The sequence below is a fragment of the Equus przewalskii genome, chromosome 26 (genome assembly GCF_037783145.1).
Source record: "Equus przewalskii isolate Varuska chromosome 26, EquPr2, whole genome shotgun sequence".
NCBI classification, from domain to species: domain Eukaryota; kingdom Metazoa; phylum Chordata; class Mammalia; order Perissodactyla; family Equidae; genus Equus; species Equus przewalskii.
In genome coordinates this window covers 24,160,820-24,180,076 of record NC_091856.1, presented here as the reverse complement: position 1 = coordinate 24,180,076, position 19,257 = coordinate 24,160,820, and the positions used below count along the sequence as shown (strand labels likewise).

At 46.3% G+C, this 19,257-nt stretch overlaps 1 protein-coding gene across 11 annotated transcripts in view; it reads left to right on the top strand.

Annotated features, from left to right (window-relative positions):
• The window catches only part of CDK5RAP2 (CDK5 regulatory subunit associated protein 2), a 172,439-nt gene that overhangs the window by 32,817 nt on the left and 120,365 nt on the right, over positions 1–19,257 (top strand). For all 11 annotated transcript variants that reach the window (XM_070596221.1, XM_070596222.1, XM_070596219.1 and 8 more), the window contains 6 exons: positions 1,394–1,517; positions 3,992–4,146; positions 10,484–10,646; positions 11,803–11,856; positions 12,715–12,834; positions 15,251–15,343. In XM_070596221.1, the coding sequence (XP_070452322.1) occupies positions 1,394–1,517; positions 3,992–4,146; positions 10,484–10,646; positions 11,803–11,856; positions 12,715–12,834; positions 15,251–15,343 (709 nt within the window). The remainder of the gene's footprint in view (positions 1–1,393; positions 1,518–3,991; positions 4,147–10,483; positions 10,647–11,802; positions 11,857–12,714; positions 12,835–15,250; positions 15,344–19,257) is intronic.

Sequence of the window (19,257 nt, the reverse complement as noted above, 5' to 3'; positions counted from 1 at the left end):
TTGCAGTTTTTCTGAGAAACCAGCTTTAGGTGGAGCCATTTCCTTTATTATTTGGCCTTCTGGAAACCTGCGTCGTTTTAGAAATCTGATGAGACCAGCTCTGAGTATATGTCTCACAGATTCATACCCGACGCTGTTTTCCTTTTGAGGAGAACCAAAATGAAAGGCGTCAGTGCTTCTGGTCCTGTGTCTGATTTTGGCGTGCCATCCCCACCACTGTTTGTCAGTGGAGAGAATGTTCCGTGGTGCCACAGCAACGTCCACCCTGCATTTTATGTTAGAGGGACACGGAGTGTGGGCTGCTTGCGTGATCTCTCTTCATGCCCTGAGTCATGGCTTGTGCTCACACAGATTGCTTGTGCTGTGTTTAGCCTGCTTCCCCCTGCCATTGGCAGAACGTGAAGCATACAAACCTTTCCTCCCTCAGATTTATTTGAGGTGCACACTGCCGCTTGCACACTGGTCTGTCAAACAGCTCTCCACCTTTCCTGCCATGGGTGGGGGTGTACTTTGTTGGAAGTTTCCTGGTGGGAAGTTCGGCAAGAGCTACCAAAAGTCTTAAGTGTGTGCTTACCCTTTGACCCAGTAATTCCTTTTCTAAGAATTGACCCTAAGGGGTGGCGTGGTGGTGAAGATTGGCAACAGATATTAGCTTGGGGCTAATCTTCCTCAGCAAAAAAAAATAAATAAAAAAAGAGAATTGACCCTAAGGAAATCTTGTATACATACAAGGATGATTTTATCTCAACACTGCTTGTAATAATAAATAACTGTAACATGCGTTGAATACTTTGTACTGGGTACTGTTCTAAGAGCTTTGTGAGTGTTATCGGACAAACATGTAAAATCACAATATAAATGTTTTAAAATAGGGGATTGATTTAATATATTACAGTACATTTCATAGTGAATTAATATGTGGCCTTTAAAAATGCTATAGATTTATATTTATTGACACCAAGGATGTTTATAGTGTATTAAGTAATAAAATCAGATCACAGATATACTGTATGGTTCTATTTTTGTAGAAAATGTCTGGAAGGCTATACACTAAAATGTGAACTTAATTATTCTGAGTGATGATATTATAGATGATTCTTTTTTTCTTAACTGTTTATATATGTATATAGTATATATATTCACACGCATATATTTTTAATTGAGATATAATTGACATAACACTGTGTACGTTTAAGGGGTACAATGTGTTGATTTAATGCCTTCATATATTTCATTATCTGTGTTTTTGAATTACAAATGTAAATTTAAAAAGAAGCTCAGTACAGGTCTGTGGGAGAAGCGACTAACAAATAGTCCTTGTCTCTTTGGGCCTATTGAAGTCTCCATCCGAATGTCACCCTTACGCATCTTCCGCTTGTGCCTCTTTTTGCAGCAAAGCAGTTGAGAGCTTAGCTGAAGGGGGCGGCTCTGAAATCCAGCGGGTGAAGGAAGATGCTCGGAAGAAGGTACAGCAGGTCGAAGATCTCCTGACCAAAAGGATCTTCGTTTTAGAAGAGGCAAGTCTGGAAACCTGCGGAAAATGTACTTCTTACAGTGGGTTCATAATGGAGTGGGCAGAGTTTTGCCCCTTTTCTCATAGATTGTCAGAGTTTCATAGGAGCCGTGCTTACTGAGCATCTCCTGGGTTCCAGCCTCCTTTCTAGGCACTTTGCATATAGAATTTATATGCTTACACCCCACAAACTAGCCATGATTGTCTTCATTCCTATAGGTGAGGACGCTGAGGTATGGAGAGAAATACTAACTAGTCCAAGTTTAATCCGAGATTTAAATTTATGACTGCTATTTTAAAGCCCATGTTCTTGCTACAAACCACTCTTATGATTTACTTTAGTCCCTTTGTTTTACAGAAGAAGAAACTGAGGCCCAGAGAGGGGAAGTGACCCGCCTAACATTAGGAACCAGATTTCCTGACTTGTGGGCCATTAGGTGCCCATGCAGCCCCCGTCCCCAGTCCCCATCCTCCACCCCACCATCCCACCATCCCACCATCCCGCCAGTGTTCATGGAATGCCCTGTCTTGGGAGGCGCTGTGTTCCTTTGACCGTGATGGGAGTCAGGATGTATCGTGGCTAAAAAGTCCTGTCTCCCCGGTGTTGAAAAGTTTCCCTGCCTATTCAGCTGGTGTTAAGTAACACTAACGACTTAATTCTCGGTCTTTGGAGCCTGTTGTTTCATTTCACTTTCTCCACCTGAAACCCTGGTTCTTCTTAGCAGATGTGAGGAGAAATGGCACCGAAAAGCACTTCTCGACACAAAAAGCAAACACATTTGTACTGTATTTTGCAGCTTCTGTGTCTTTCCCATTCACCATGTTCACGTGAGCCCTTACATCAGCCCCATGGGGGGGAATAGATGTTAGGTCCAAAAAACAGACGGGGAAGCAGGCTCCAAGAGGGTGAGAAACTTGGTCATAGGTGGTGGAGCTGAAATGAAAAGAAGAGTTTTCTGAGCTCACATTCCGAATTTTAGTTAAAATATTCTGAGACTTTTAAGAGACTTAACCTCTTGGTTCCGTCATCTTGTTTGTCCAAGTTCTTGGGGTTTGGGGGTGCCAGCATGACTGGCAGTAATGATTTGAACCCTGCCCTGTCACTTACTAGCTTTGTCACCCTGGACACGGCATTGGCCTTCCCTGAGCCTGGCTGCTTCGTCTGTAAAGGCTCAGGGGTGTCTGCTGTGCGGGAGTGATTGTGGCAGCAGCGGGACTGAGTCAATGGAGGGCTGACCACGGGGGACGCTCCCTTCTCGCTTCTTGCATGCTTTGACTTAGTCAATCCCTTCCATAAGCCTGGGAGGGAAATCCTTTTATCAGCCTTTCTTTAAAACGAAACAAAAACAAAAAACACATGATGACACAGGCACAGAGTGACTGAGTCACTTGCTTAAGGCCACACAGGCAGCAAGGCCAGCTGGTCTGGCTGCAGAGCCTGCATTGTAAACTGCCCTCTCTCGTATGTAACTTTCTAGTGTTGGGTGAGGATCGAAGATAACAGAAATGAAGCTCCTCACTCAAAGCCTGGCCTTGAGTAGGTGCTCATTACATAGGTTTAGTCGTTTCTTGTCTCAGAGTATTGGGAAATGATTCTTCCCAGCTCTCATGGATTGACAGGCAAGCCTAGTGGGGAGACAGTGGTGGGGGAGGCACTGTGAGGGAAAGGGCAGGCAGGAGGAGCTTCCTGTGATACAGCAGGCATTTGACAGTCTCACAGCAACTCTTGGTTATTCCTGTTTTATAGATTGGGTAGCTGGGGCTCAGAGAGGTTAAGTGACTACCCAAGGTCACACAGCAAATAAGTGGGAGCTGGGGTTTGAGCCCAGTTCAGTTTGACTTTTATCTTTGTGATATAATCAGAGGCGTTTGGCACAGGTAGCTGGAGATTCACATCTACTCCCAGCTCACTTTCCTGAGCACCAGGGCCTTTTTCCCTCACAGAGACACTGTCTGCATGATTTAGATAATTTCCTTGTGGGCTTCTGTGAGCTCTCAGGAATAGCATAGAGTTTTTCACCACCTAAATCACCTTGGAGATAAAGAAAATGTGCTTTAGAATTGCGTAGTCATTATCTTAAAAAAAAAAAATGGTGAGGGGGCCGTGGGGTGTGGGGTGAGTTTGCATGGAGATTGTGGTGGCTCTTTGGAATGTGTGTATGTTCAGGTACTGAAAGGCGCATTTCTCCTTGTTCTCACTGAAGTGGTAAATATCGATATGATTTTTCAAAACCAGGAATACAGTTCTTGTAGAGTTGGGTCTTTTCCATTGGAAATGCCTGTTACTCTTCAGGATACAAGGGGGAAAAATGGCTGCACATGTATTTATTACTGATTCTCCCCATGTATAGTACAATTCAGGGAGGGGAGAGGTGCCGGAGAAAAAGTCATAAATATTTATATTTTAATCCAATTTCCTTTCAAAATGTTCCCAATTGTATTGAAAAATTGCATCAAATGCATTTAATTTGACTCTAGGATGTGAAAGCTGCCCAAGCGGAACTGGAAAAGGCCTTTGCAGGGACAGAAGCGGAGAAGGCCCTTCGGCTGAGCTTGGAAAACAAGCTTTCCGAGATGAAGAAGATGCGCGAGGGGGACCTGGAAACAGCTCTGGTCCTGGAAGAGAAGGACAGGTCTGACTCTTATCCCTGTGACACTGTAGCGTTCATCTCTCTGGCAGCGCGGCGAAAGAACTTCCTTCCCTTCTTTCCTTCCCCTCCCCACTTGTTTCCCACAGGACTTAAGTGACTTACCAGAACATATCCAACACAGTAAGAAAACTAGAGATAAAGTCAGGGTGAGGGAAAAGGGATAGGAGAGTGTTAGAAGGACAGATATAAGTTAGTAAATAGAAATTCATGGTGAAAAGTTCTACTCAGGTACTAGATTTAGCATTCTGTTTTGGCTGTAAGCTTCCTGGTAGCCAAAGGAAAAAGGGAAAAACAATCTTGGTGGACAGAAGTTTCACACTGTTCACAAGAATAAAATAAACTAGTAACTCAGGAGAAGCCTGGTCTTACTTGGCGTTGCCAGAGAAAAATTTCTCTTGTGGATCTTCCCAAAGGGAACAGTAAGTGACTACATCCCCAGAGAAATACTAGTGAGTTTTGTGTGGCCTGTTTTCTGTCATATCTTTTAAAACAGGCTGAGGGCCCAGATTAGTACAGTTCAAGGGGCCAAACAATATAGGCCAAGTACAGAGCTCTTTGATGGCCCAGGAATAAAATGTGTGCCATTTAGTCCAGAGAAATGCATGGATCATGTGGCTTTAGGCAACCTTTAATGTTCATTGTGTCTTGCAACCAAATTTCTGATCAAAACTGGTTAGGAGAGAGTTGAGGTTTTATTCTTTACCACAAACCTTACATTTTGATATCCTTGCCTTGCTTTGGCAGTTACTAAGTGGAAGCCTGAGTTAATTAAATATCAGTGAAACTGCTGGTTAACCTGTGACCTTTCCATTGAAGAGCCAATTCCAAGCATGTTTGGAGTTTGACAAAAGTTGTTGTAAGCAAACCATCTGCTTGCCTGCTTCCTTAGATACAGGATTCTGCCTGCAGTTCCTTTTTCTCAGTTGCTCGGTATCCCCTGATCGCTGGGCCTGACATGTTGTTGGGGTGCTTGTGCCCAGTTGCCCGGGCTCCCCAGCTGCTGTTCACTTCTATTTCTGTCTCGGTGACAACTTTTGAGGTTCGAGTCTGCTGCTTGTTTTCATTATGGGTGGGAAATCAGGTGAGCAAAAGTTTGGGATTATCTTTAAAAGAAGATCAAACAGACCCTGAGGGACAGCCCGTGGTCTCTGTTCATAAGTGCCCCAGCTTCAGCATTTGGAGGAGCTAGCACTTATTGGACGCTCTGCAACCTTTTCTTAGCTTTGATCTGGAAAACTGAAGTTTTGGGATTAATCTCAGGCTGGGGTAGGAAACCGAGTTCTCCGTGAGGGGTAGGACCCCTGTGCTGAGTGAGTGAGTGTTTTTCTTGATGACATGGCTAGGAAGAGAGACCTCCCGGACGTGTGCCTTGTTGCTGAGCCTCCCCTTCCGAGGACCAGCCTTTCCAGACACCGTCCCCAGAGAGGTGGAGTCTGGAGACTGAGAGAAATGATGGAATCTGGAATCTTTCCACACAAATCATTTCTACCTTGCCTTCTTTTTCTCCCAACTGATGAGTGGCGAAGCCCTTGGAAGGCTTATGGGCTTGTCTTTCCTGAGAGTCCCCAGCAGTTAAACTGGGAGTAGGGGGCCCAGGGAATAGACTAGAATGTGTGGGGCGGCCCCCGAAGAAGAAAAGACAGACGGAGTTCTTGGCCCTGTGAAGGGCGTGGGAGGGTCTGGGGTGGGTTTGTGAGGAGGTCCTGGGAGAGAGCTGCTCGGAAAGGCCCTGCAGGGTCCCACGGGTGCTCAGCGGTTCATTCATTGGGTCTGTTGGATCAACAAATATTTCCTGAGCATCTTCTACTTCACTCAGTGTTGATTAGAACATAGGAGTGAGGGGTACAGACTGGGACCCTCTCTTAAGGAAGCTCATTGTCAAAATGTTTTCTCTTGAGGAAGATTTGCTCTGAGCTAACTGCTGTCAATCCTCCTCTTTTTGCTGAGGAAGACTGGCCCTGAGCTAACATCCGTGCCCATCTTCCTCTACTTTATACGTGGGACGCCTACCATAGCATGGTGTGCCAAGCAGTGCCATGTCTGCACCTGGGATCCGAACCGGCGAACCCTGGGCTGCTGAGGCAGAACATGTGTACTTAACTGCTGAGCCACCTGGCCGGCCCCTCATTGTCAAAATTTAAGCTCAGCATCTAGCTTGCTGGCAGGAGTGGAGGGCAGGAATAGAGATAAGGGCTAGATGGGATAAATGCTGGGTCCACACAACCTATTTCTCTAACTCAGTTTAGAGGGATTAGGAAAGGCTTCCTACAGGAAGTACTAGAATAAGGAGAAATGACTTGGGGGAAGAAAAAGTGTTGCAGGCATTGGGAACTGTATATCTGTGTGACAGTGCAGAGGCCAGAGTGCACGCAGCAGGGTCAAGGAACTGAAAGAAGCACAACAACATGATGCGGGCTCGCTGAGCCGACGAGTCGGAAGAAAGATTGCTTGGACTCTCAAGGCCTGGCAGTAGCGCTCTTTCATTCAGAAAATAGCAGGGAGTAGCATGGGGACAGGTCCCATGGGCAGTAAAGAGCTACGAACATGGGTTGAAGGTAGGGCTAAATTGAAGGTGTAGGTATGTGAGTTATCTCTTTACAAGACAAAGGAAAGATTATATAAAAAAAAGTCATTAAAATGGTATCAGTGCAGGTAGGGTCTGGTTACTGGGTGGTCCTATAACTTTAGGTAAGAATCAGATTGGATCAGGTCAGAACGTCCCCTGCTTCCCGAGGATGATATAGATGGTACGTAGGGCAGGATGTCTTGAGCTGCTCTCCCTGGGCAGCCGTGATCCTCATCAACTTGCAGAGTGTCCTGCTTTGGAAGGGAGGCGGGAAGAGACGAAGACAGGGAAGCTGGAGCAGACCTTGTGGGCCTTGTTGAAGAGTTTGGGTCTTGTCTTCAGGGCATATGAGAAGCCACTGAAGAGTTAAGGCTGGGAGTCGGGGGTGGGGGTTGGGGGATGACAAGATCAGACATAATTTTAGAGAGAGCCCTCTGGAGGGTGGGTAGGCTGTGGAGTTTACTGATAAGATTGGTTCTCAGGCTGATGCAGAAGTCCAGACAAGAGACGGAGGTGATGAGGACCCAGAGGACAGAAGTAGGGGTGGAGAACAGGCAGAGATGGTTAAAAGGTAGAATTGACAGTGATGGCTTGAAGGGCTTGATGGCTGGTGGATTGGAGGGAAAAGGCTGCAGGTAACCCCTCACCCAGGTTGCTCACGAGCAACTGTGGGACGGTGGCGCAGTTTGCTGAGTTTGGGGGAAAAAGGGAGAAAGAAGAGATGTTTTGGGTGGAGGGGGTGGGAAGATGAGCTTTTAGTTGGGATGTATTGGGTTGAAGGATGTGGGGCATCCAAGAGGAGAGTCCAGGAGGGGCTTGAGTATATGCATTGATTAAGGCCTGAATTAAAGGGCTTACATGAATGATACAGATTCATTGTTAACCAGCTACTGAGCATGGCCTCAGGCTGGGTGTCAGGAATGCAGAGATGAACACTGTCTTCCTTGTATGGAGCTCCCGGTGGTGGGGAGGGGACAGATGTAAGGAACAAAAAGTCAAGATTTGGTGCTAGAGGTAAGTTCAGGGTTCTGGGCTGTGATCAGCTCTGCTTGAGGGTGGAGCAGGGTAGGCTTGTCAGAGGAGGTGCTGGGAGCTGGGATGAGGAAGCCTTGCCCTCCCGAGGGAACAGCACATGCAAAGGTGTGGCTCCTGGCACATTTCAGGTGATCACAGGGAAGGGTGGTCCCTGTTCACATACACTGCAGAAGCTTGGCGTCTCGTCTGTGGAGGAGGGAACTTGGGAAGTGTTAATGCTCATGGAGTATTTACTGTGGTCCAGGTGGTGGGGTCTCCATGGATGTGGGGGTCTGGTTAGGGCCTTGCTAAAGGCTGCATCTTCCTGGGGTTTCCCATAGGTCAGAGCTGCGAATGCATGTGTCTCTCAGGGGTAGATCTGCAGCCGCCAGATGTCTGCTCTGGATTTCTGCTTGCTTAGGGGGTGGCCCTCGCTGTGGTGGAACCAGGATCAGTGTTCCAGGTGGAACCCTGCCTGAAGGCAGCCCTGCTCAGGAGGCTAAGGAGGTCAGAAGGTGAATTACTAAGCACAGAATTGGAACAGGGGTCCCGGCGCGCCTTGGTGAGATGGATCCAGATCTGCCACACAGATTGACCCGCTGTTGGGCAGACCCTCACTAGGGTGGGCACTGCTGGTGTCTTTCTGGGCTTCTGGGCTCCCACCCCCCTTTCCAAAGGTATGTGCTTTCCCTACTTAATTTCCTTCCATCTGACCCGAGAGCTAGTCTGTATCTTTCAGGCAGTGACATTGTGGAGCCCTGCAGGTTAAATATGGCCAACAGATAGGGTTTATTTGGCCCACGCAGTGCTTTTAAAAGTTTGAATTAGTGGCTAGTATTTAAAAAAATCTATTTTCATGTAAAAGTCTGCATTTCCAGCTTCTTTTGAAACCCTGGAAGATGTGGCAGACTGGCCGTGGTCTTGCTAGGTTGAGCTGCTGCCTTAGATGGGCCCGGTGCTCCAGCTCGGCCACAGTCCCCACAGGCTGCCCCACGCGTTTCCATCCCTATCTGGAACTCGCTGAAACAAATCAGTTTTAGTGAAGTGTAGGTTACATACTTCACAACACATCCATTTGAGCTTGCAGTTTGGTGACTTTTTACCTCTCCAGTTGGTTATGTGGTGATTTCCGAGTTGAACCCCTCGAGAACAGTCTTACTCCTTTTCCCAGTTTTGGGAGCCTTGCACTGGTGCTGCCTGGTACCCTCTGTACCCAATTGTCTTAGTCCATTTGGGGGGCCAAAACAAAATAGCTTACAGACATAGAAGTTTATTTCTTACGGTTCTGGAGGGTGGAAGTCCAAGATGGAGGTGCCAGCATGGTTGGGGCGGGGGGGACCCTCTTCCTGGTTGCAGGCTTCCCATTGTATTGCACATGGTGGAAGCGGTGAGGGATCTTTCTGGAGCCTCATTTACGAGGCACTGCTCCCATTCTTGAGAGTTCCACCCTCATGATCTCCCAAAGGCCCCACCTTCTAATCCCATCACTTTGGGGGTTAGGATTTCCGTGTATGAATTTTGGGAGGACACAGATATTCAGACCACAGCACAGTGCATTGCTGGGTGCTTTCACTGCTTCCAGCTCCCTCCTCCCCTTCACCTGGGAGCGAGGGAAGCTCTCAGACTTCCAGTTCCAAGCCTTTGCTCTTTCTACTGAACGAGCTTGCTGTCTAGTCTTAGGTACAGAAAAGCTCTTCTGAGCATCCTCTGACAAAATGCTGAAGGTTGAATGTTAAAAAAAAAAAAAAAGTAAAATTATATCGGCTGTCATTTGTTAAGTTCTGCCATGTGCCTGGAACTGTGTAGGGCCATTTTAAATAGCTTATCTCCAATGACATAAAAAGGTAATCCCATTCTATACTGAGGAAATGCAGGCTCAGCGAGGGTAATTAACTTGGCGAGGTCAGAGAACAGCTGATGTGAGGTAATTTGGTGGCCCCGAGAAGGCGGTGTTCAGCTCTACCTGAGGGGACCCTAGGGGTGTGGGTTGGCAAAGATGCCTTGAGGGGAGGAAATGCCTCGCTGACTCGGGTGGATGCTGGGTGTTTATCAGGTGGAGGAGAGTTGTGAAGGGCATTCTAGGTGGAGGGACTAATGTGAGCAAAGGTCTAGAGGCACAAAACAGCCTGGCTTCTGGGGAGAATGGGAAGTGAGGCTCCTGAGCAGCGGTGGAGCGGGGACAGCTACGTGTGAGAGGTGAAACAAGCTGTCAGCAGGGCCTCTGACCTTCTAGGCCCTAAAAGCTGAGGCTAGAAGGCCTGGCTCAGGAGTTGAGCCTTTATGTTGAAAGTTGGTGTGTTTTTGAGTTTGCCCTGAGAAGCCCGGGAGGGACGTGCTCTGTCCTTTCCCCTCACAGAACAAGTCCGCTTTATTGGGCGTGCTTGTTTAGGCTTCAGTGCTGGATTCCTTTTGGAGAGAGGATTTCTTGGCCTAAAACATTGGTAATCCACTGCTGTCGACCGTGGGCCACTGGAAGTCTTCGAGTCGGGGTGTGACTCCAGCAGACTAGTCTGGCAGCTCAGAGGTTGGATCGCCCGGGCCCAGGCTAGAGGCGAGGGGACGGTTAATGGCGCACGAATTCTGGCCCTTAATCTCCACCCTGCAAAATGCCATTGCGTTTCTGTTCAGTCAGTGGACGTGTCTACTTTGAAGATGTCTGGCCCCGTTTCCTACCTCCTCCTGCTCCTCTGAGCTAAGAGAACAGCTTAGAATTAATATTTAAATTTCCTTCTCTTTTAGACTGATTGAGGAGTTGAAGCTGTCTTTGAAGAGCAAAGAAGCTTTAATTCAGTGCCTTGAAGAGGAGAAATCTCAGATGGCATCTTCTGATAAGAACGTGTCATCTGGAGAGCTCCAAGGACTTTCTGCTGCTCTGAGGGGAGAAAAGGAGAGCGAAACTGAGGTGAGGCGATGGGACTTGAAGGGGTGACTTTAATTAGCAGACCGGACTCCTCAGTGGGAAGTGGGATGCACTTCAGTCGCCAAGATTTGCACACTGTCTACTTCTAAATATTAGCTCCCTGTCAACCTAGGAATTAGCAGAAGCCTCCTGTGTCAGGGGCCCTGGCGTTTTTCTTTTCCTTCCAACCTCGTGTTTGTATAAAGAGTTGGTTGAAAAAACACTTCACATTTGCTTGCCTCTGTTTTGCCATGTGTTAATTCGTTGTTGCCCGGGGACTTTATTTTCATCCTTGGGGTTTTCTTAGGATAAGTAGTGGTACATACCTGTTTACCTTTGTGGTCAGAGGCAGGCTTGAAGCCACCTTTGGTCTGGAACTTCAGAGGCAGTGAGGGGAGGGAACTGACTCACATTGGGCCTGGCAGCACGCGAACGGCTTCAGCATGCCACCTCACTGAGTCCTCCTGGCCACCTCATGAGGCAGAGATCACGGTCTCCTCATCGAGTTTAGAAGCAGGCTCAGAGGAGTTGTTATATTTTCCCAGGCTCCAAGAGGTGGGTTACTAGTGCCAGACCCCACAGCTCCCTGGACCCCTCCGCCACACTAGGCGGCCTCCATGTGAAGCTGTGTTGAAAAGGGTGGGCAGGACCCAGAAGTGCAGGTGGGCCTAGTCGAGACCTTCCAATTTGTGCTGGACCAAGGCAGTTGCTCCTGTGGTACATTCACATTACGGGATGTTCTGGATGTTCGTGGAAAGTCTTGATTTCTTTATGGAGGGGTCTCCTTTGTCCCGACCACAGCAGTGAATTCTTTTGCCTCACCGGTTGGTGTTCGGCTGTAATCAGCCCTGCCTCCTGCTCCTCCGTTTAACCCTCCTCTCACCCCCGGCCCTGTCCTTTAGCAGGCTTCTTCGTTGTCCTGCTGCTCCTTGGTTTACTTTCTCTGGGGCTGGTGATAACCAGTGTGGGTGGCTTGTCTTTACGTTTTTCTTCACTCCGGTGGCACTTTGGGTGAGACAGAGAGAAGGAGTGGACACTTGTTTCCGTGAGTTCCACAGCAGTGGGGAGCAGCGAGTGAACGAGCTGCTCACTCTAATTGTTCTGGGGAAGCTGCTGGGTTGTGGGTCCCTTCTGCGCACCAATGACTGCCATTTCTTAGGCTGCACAAATGGAGCGCCAGAAGGAGAGGAATCACTTTGAAGAGAGGATCCAGGTATGTTGATAAAATTTTTAAAAATTTTCCAAAGATTTATCTTCGCCTCTTGCTTTATTCTGAATGCAATAGACAATTCTGTGTGACAATAGCTGTCATTCCTTGAGTGCTGCTGTGTGCCAGTCAAGCTGTAGGTACTTTAGAGAAGCTTTCTCAGTCTTTGCAATGACTCTCTGAAGCAGGCATTCCCATTTTGTGTATGTGGCCTGTGAAGCTCAAAGAGGTGAGGTCCCTTACCCAAGGTCACGGAGCTGGGAGAGGTATAGCAAGGATTCAGACCCGCCAGTGTGATTCCAGAGCCATTACCATGGCACCCCAGCCACAGTAGTCGGCACCTGTGCAGCGCCTGCCAGCTTAGAAAGTGCTTTCCCGTCCATTATCTCGTTTGATCCTCACAACAGCCCGGGAGCGAGGCAGCAGTGATTATCTTTGGAAGTGAACTCAGACTATAAATGTATATGTTCAGTCTCCATCAAGCCAAATTCTCTGCCAGCATTTGTAGCATTAAGGAATGAAATTAATGATCTGTTATTTCCCCCAAATAACCCGGTGCGGTTTCAGAGACTCTGATGTGACTGTATTCAAATTCCAGAAGGCATTGGAGTCCTTCCCAGAGGAGTAGCTGTCGTCGTCTTAACTGATCTGCTCCCCTCCTTTCACCCAGCCCTGGTGCCGTGAGCGGGAACACGGGAACTTGGAGCTGATGCCACTGCGTTCAGCTCTACTTGGAAACATTAATCACAGGTTGACAGGAGTGAGATAGAATAACTGCGTTTGAGTGTGCTCTTAAAGATATATTTACAGTGCGTTTTGGTTGGAACGCATCAACTTAGTGAATCTTTTTCTAATCTAATTTAGGCACTTCAGGAGGACCTGAGAGAGAAGGAAAGAGAAATTGCTACAGAAAAGAAAAATAGTTTAAAGAGGGATAAGGCCATTCAGGGTCTAACCATGGCATTAAAGTCAAAGGAAAAAGAGGTATGTCTGATAGTCCTGAAGTGAAATTTTTCTTTATTAGCTTCTGTGACTGGCCTGTCCTACCCTGAATTTTTAGCTTCAGGGGAAAGGTTTATGAGAGCGCTGAGATGAGTATAGAAAGTATGGAAGGGGTCCTTTAGTCCATTGAAAATTCTTTTTGAAGTGTCTGATCCAGTGCTGTCCAATAAAAATAGAACGTGAGATGCTTACGTAATTTTGAATTTTCCAGTAGCCACATCAGAAGGAAAAAGAAACAAGTGAAATTAACTTTAATAATACATATGTCCTACATATGAGCATTTCAACATGTAATCAAGGGAACAATAGTAGTAATGAGGTATTTAACATTCTTTAAATCTGAACTTTGTCTTTGAAGTCCAGATGTGCTTACAGTGCATCTCAATTCAGACTGACCAAATTTCAAGTGCCCAGGGGCCATAGGGGCTATTCGCTGCCATATTGGACAATGTCTAATGTTTTGAAAGACAACAGAAGATTGAGATAAAAGAGTTTGGGAGGCAAGGCCACGACTGCGGATAGTTAGATAGCTAGCTGGGTTGTTGCCTGTTGGGACCCAAGGTTGTGGCTGGTGGTTCCATGCTGTCATCTTGTCATTAGTATAGCAATCTGTCGTAGGCACAGATGCAGAGAGGAAAGCCCAGCTCTGCTTGCAGTCTAGTGGGGAAGAAAGGCAGAGTGAAGGTGGTGTGAGGGGGAAGGGCAGGGGCTGTGGAAGTGGAAGGAAGGGGCCCTAATCCAGATTAGAGTGTGTATATGGGTACCGGGGAGTGGCGCTTCTAGGAGAAGGTATCTGAGCGGAATCTTAGAGGATGAGTAGGAGTTAGTTGGGAAGGGAGGCAGAGACAAGGAGGCCATTTCATACAGAGGGGAGAACACTGGTCGAGGCAGTAAGTTAGGAAAGAGCCTGATATGTGTTTGTGGAACCAAAAGCAGTTTGAGGTTGTCAGAGCATTAAGTGAGGCGAGAGAAGGAGCTGGAGAGGTTGCACGGGCCAGCCGGTGGTGGTGGAAACCTAATCACACTTAGCTGCTTGGGTGGCAGGCCACTAAAGGCTCTGAAGCAGCGGGGGGATGATCCCATTTGCATTTTAGGGAGATCTGTGCCTCTGTCCAGAGAGAGGACTGCGGGAAGATGAGCACGGAGGCAGGGAGGCCAGTAGCTGCGCCAAGAGCCACCTAATTCAGAAAGGCTGAATTAGAGCAGTGGTCACGCCAGTAGGAAGGGAGGGGTGGGCTCATTCAAGAAATAAAATTAGAAATAACTGAAGGTTAGAAGTAAATTTGGGGAAATTTGATGATTAGATGTAGGAATTGAGAGAAAAAGCAGTGAGGGATGACTTTTAGGTGTCTGGCTGGCACGACTAGGGATATGGTGGGGTCACCAACTCGCTTAAAAGTGTAAAACGTGGAGTATGATGGCAAGATGAGGATGGTGATGGAGGTGATGAGTCTGTTTAGAAAGTATTGACTTTGAGGAGCTTGTGGACCATCAAGGTGAGATGTCCAGGAGGCAGATAGATATGCCAGGAGTCCAAAGCCTGGGGAGAGCTCAGGTCTGAAGATGTAGATCTGGAAGCCATTCTTATACAGCTGTGCGTTACAATTCTAAGAGTTGATTTACTTATCCAGGAGAGCGTAGAATGGGAAAAGAAGGCTGAGGATGGGACCACAGGGGGCTTCAGAATTTCAAGTACAGGAGGAGGAATGCCCAGAGGAGACAGAAGGCCTGGTTGCAGAAGGATGAAGCTAACCAGGAAGCTGTGGTCTTGAAGAAGCTGAAGGAGGGCAAGAGTCTGAGTCATCACCAGTGTCAGGTGCAGCAGAGATTGGGCTCACGTTAATAGTAGTTATACTTTGTATCGTGTTTTGGGAGTTCAGGGCCCAGCTGAAGCTGGGGACCTTCAGTACATAGTGGCACCAGTGATGGAGCAGTTCTGGGTGCTGGCAAAGTCCTAGGTGTCACCATGGTAGTTCATGTCTGACCCTGGTGTAGGAGAGGGTCACTAGAAGATGAGGAATCCTGGGACTAGCCAGGCTAGACTGTTGGGTGGGTCATCTATATGGACAATAATAGTAACACTTTGTACGACCCAGGCATCATTGGCGCCCCAGGACGCATTACCTCATTTAACCCAACAGTGCTGTAGTTGGGTGGGTGGTGGTATCCTCGTTTTGTAGTTGAGGGAATTAAGTCTCAGCGTGATTAATTCCAAGGCTGAAGCCATCCAGCTAGTAAACAGCCAAACTAGAGACCCGACCTCTCCGACTTCAGGCCTTGTCTGACTGCACAGCTCTTGATTCTAAGTGCTGCACATTCAGCAGGAAAAGCACGTGGGCTGTGCCCGGAGAGGAGAGCCCATCTGCGCACTTGACTGCTGTTCCTTATTTTCGCCCAGGTTGAAGAACTTAACTCTGAAATCGAAGAGCTCACTGCTGCCTTCGCGAAAGCCAGAGAGGCCCCCCAGAAGGCGCAGACCCAGATCTTCCAGGTAAGTGTTCACTTGGGTCCAAGTGGCTGTCTCCTTGATCTTCCGCCTGCTGAGGTCAGGACTTCTCAGCTGCAAGGAACCAAGGAAAACTCCAGTGGTCTTTGGTAATCGAAGTAGCTCAGTCTAATTAAAGGAAATCCTCCACCAGCTTTGGGGGCTTCTCCAGCCCCCTCCTCAATGTGACAATGATAATGACGACAACTAACCCTGTTTAGAAGGGCCGAGTTTACTCTGTGCCAGTAGGAGACTGTGCAAGATGTGTGGACTGTCTCATTTAATCCTCACGACCCTGTGGGGAAGGTAGTTATCATCCCCTTGTGTGCAGGGCTTTTGAAGCTCAGCGAGGGTATGCTACTTATTCACTGTCATACAGCTAGCAAGTGGTTAGGCCAGGATTTAAACGTAGTAATTGCTAATAATAACAGCTGGCATTTATTGAGCACATACTATGGGCCAAGTCGCGTGCTAAGTGCTCTCCATGGATTAGCTTGATGAATCTGCACAGCAGCTCCGTGAAGTAGCCACTGTTAGTATCCTTCTTGTACTGCTGAGGAAACCCTGGCTCAGAGGTTCAGGTACCTTGTTCAGGGTCACAGAGTGGTGAGCGATAGAGCCTAGGATTGGGTCCCAGGGCCAGTCTCACTCCCAGCCTGTGTTTGTACCTGTCACCCATACCTCCCCCACCTGGCTTCTTCACTCCTACCTGCTCCCTCCCAGCTTTCTGGTCCAGGCTTTCATGATTTGACCTGCCTTTTCTCTTTTGTCCCCCAATATTGTACTGCAAGGACTCCTGCTGGTCATCCCCTTAATCTTCCTTCTCTCTTGCTAATTTTAGTTCTGTGTTGTTGTCTGTTTTAACATTCCCCCCATGTTTCCCAATACAGTGTGTACCTATTCCTGATGACCTAATGAGTCAGTAACATTCCACCGTCTGAATAAATACATACTGCTTTCAGCTTTCTCCTTCCACCCCCTCCACCCATGCTGTTTTGGGTTATAAATAAAGTAGAAATTAGAAGTTAAATCTAATTTAGGACTGTTTGATTCTTAAGATTCATATCCCATGCTTTATCTTTTGCAGAACTTTGGTTCACACTAAGAATAATTGAAGTAATTTGGTTTAGATCATAGTGTATTAGAAGCATAGACAAATTTCTGCTTTTAGAATCTCAGGCTTGCCTTCCCCACCATTTTGACGGTGGTTGATAAAATGGAGCTGAGATTACACTTTTCACTGAGTTTTTTTTCCTTGCTTAGAAAATAACAAGCTTTAAAAGCTGAATTCTTAGGAAATCCATCCATATTTCCCATTGCTTGAGAAAAAAAAATACATTGGCAATTGACAAGCAGAGAGACCAGACATCCTTATAAGTGTTGTGATATTTTACTTGTTATGTTGGGCCTTGAAGGAGAGAAAGTAATCTTATACATTTAAATGTTAGCCAGATTTATTACATACATTTATTAATTTCATAACCCTCAGTCCTAGTTGAAAGACTTTCAGAATGACTTCTGAGGTCTTGTCATACACAGTGTTGGCCAGGTTTCATGTCCTCAGTGCACAGAGGTCAGGAACTGTCGAAACTCCTCCGGTGCTCCATGCCCGGTTGGCTGTTCCAAGAGCGCTCATTTAATCCTTACCCATGGTGGGGCGTGTGTATCAGTTCGACTGGTTGCTGGGACTTGAACTCAAGTCTGACTCCAAAGGCTGTGTTCTTTCCCCTGCTCTGATTGCGTGTGTGAATAAATGCACACGGTGCGCTTATATTGGTTATTTCATTATGAGGTATGCATAGTTTGAATGTTGCATAGACACTTGAAAATGCATTTTCTTTCACGTATTAGGACCTTTTTGGGATGTCATATGATTTGAACTGATTGCAGCCTGAGTGAAATAGCCACAACTCACAGGGCTGGCATCAAGACTGACACCGAAGCAACAGCAAGTAATATTCAAACTCTTGGAGCATTTGTCACAGTGCAGAGATGTGAATTCTAATCACAGATGTGACTCTGTCTACACTGTGGGCTGGCTGTACCCATTGAAAAAATATATTTTTTTACCCCTTTAAAAAATACATTTTCAAATTGGAAATAGCATTTTTCTTCCTCCTTTCCCTGCCTGGCTATAAAAGTAAAATTACACACTGTAGGAAATTTATAAAGTACTTAAAATAGTGGAAAGAGGTTGATAAAAATCACCAATAAACTCATGTCTTAAAGATGTTTGCTGTTAACATCTTGACTCTTTCAATGCATATTTATACATATATACATACAACCTTTGAAAAATTAAAAATAAGATCATAATATGTATTTTGTTCTCTAATTTTTTTTTTCCCCATCTAATGTTCTTGCCATGGCAGTATATGTAGATCTACCCAATCTTTTTTTTGGTTAATTTTTCTTTTGACATAGTTGTAGATTCACATGCAGTAGATTTCTGTATACCCTTTGCCCTTTGTGTAATAGCTTGCAAAACTGTAGTACAGTGTCGCAACCAGGACAGTTGATATTGGTGCGTCCATTGGCCTTAATTCAGATTTCAGCAGTTTGACTTGTACTCATTTGTGTGCGTGTGTGTGTGTCTGTCTCTGTGCTTTTTAAACAGTCTTCTTAAAGAGCGGCATTTAGTGCATTGTATGGGAGGAACATGGGCAGACGTGGACTTGAATCCTGACTCTGCTCTTCACTGTGTAACTTTGGGCAAGACGTTTGCGCTCTCCCAGCCTGCTCGTGCGTTGTAAAATCTGGATAATCAGACTTATGGCACATAATCCTTACAAGGATTAAGTAAGAAAGTATATCAGGGCACAAGCAGTAACTCAATAAATGTTAACTCATCCTTAAATTGAGTAGTATAATCTTCTGGCATTAAAAATAGAGTAGTTACTTCGGTCTGTTTTTCAAATTCTCTACTAATGGTGTTACACACATAGCTTTTAGTCTGAGGGGCTTCTCCGTGTTACCTTTCAATTGAGATGAAAGATAATGGAGTCAGTGGTGGAACAGGGGAGCTAGATTTATTTGTTCCGCAGCCGCTGCAGCAGTACTCTATGCATCACGTTCAATCTTCACAACAACCCTGTGAAATCGAGATCCTTCCTTTCACAGATGAGGAACCTGAACTTCGGAGAAGTTCACTTCCCCCACGTCACACAGCTGGCGCTGCTCTTTGAACGCTGAGCTCTCTGCCTCTCTGCCTGATGTAGAAACATGACAGTGTTTCTGCACTGTGGGGAAGGATGATCTGTTTAATATTACATTTGGCCTTCAGTTTCTGACCGTGTCTAACTGGGCCAGACATTTGCCACTGTTTATAAGCACCTAACTGACGAACTAGAATTCAAAAAAGCAGGGTGTCATGCAGAACAAGGTAAAGAACTCTCCAAGGAAGTTTTGCAAAGGGCCATTTAAGGAATATTTAACATGGCAAGGATTTTTATGAAGGGAATAGAATGTATGAATTTGAATTCTTTCAGCTTGGATTTTTAAAGAGGCTTTGTCATCGTTATCTGCATGATAGTCCTGCAGAGCTTTCATCACTTTATAATAACTATTATTTTAACACTAACCATTGCTGTCCGATGTTTAACAAGCTCTTAATTGGTGTTCTGTCTCTCGCCTACTCTCCTTGAATTCAGTCTTCTTGTTTTAATTCTCGGTAGTTATTGGTGTTAATTGGAATCTTCACTGGAATGGGCAAGGCAGTATAGGGCTGTAGAGAGAACACAGGCTCCAAATTATTTGAATCTGATTTAATCACTTATGGTCTGATGACAGGCTAGTCATTTAACAGTTCTGAGCCTCACTTGTTTAAATAGGGATAGTAACCTGTACTTTGTAGGGTCGGTATGAGAAACAGAGATACGTTGTGTGTGAAAGTGCCTGCTGTAGCTCCCCATATATAATCA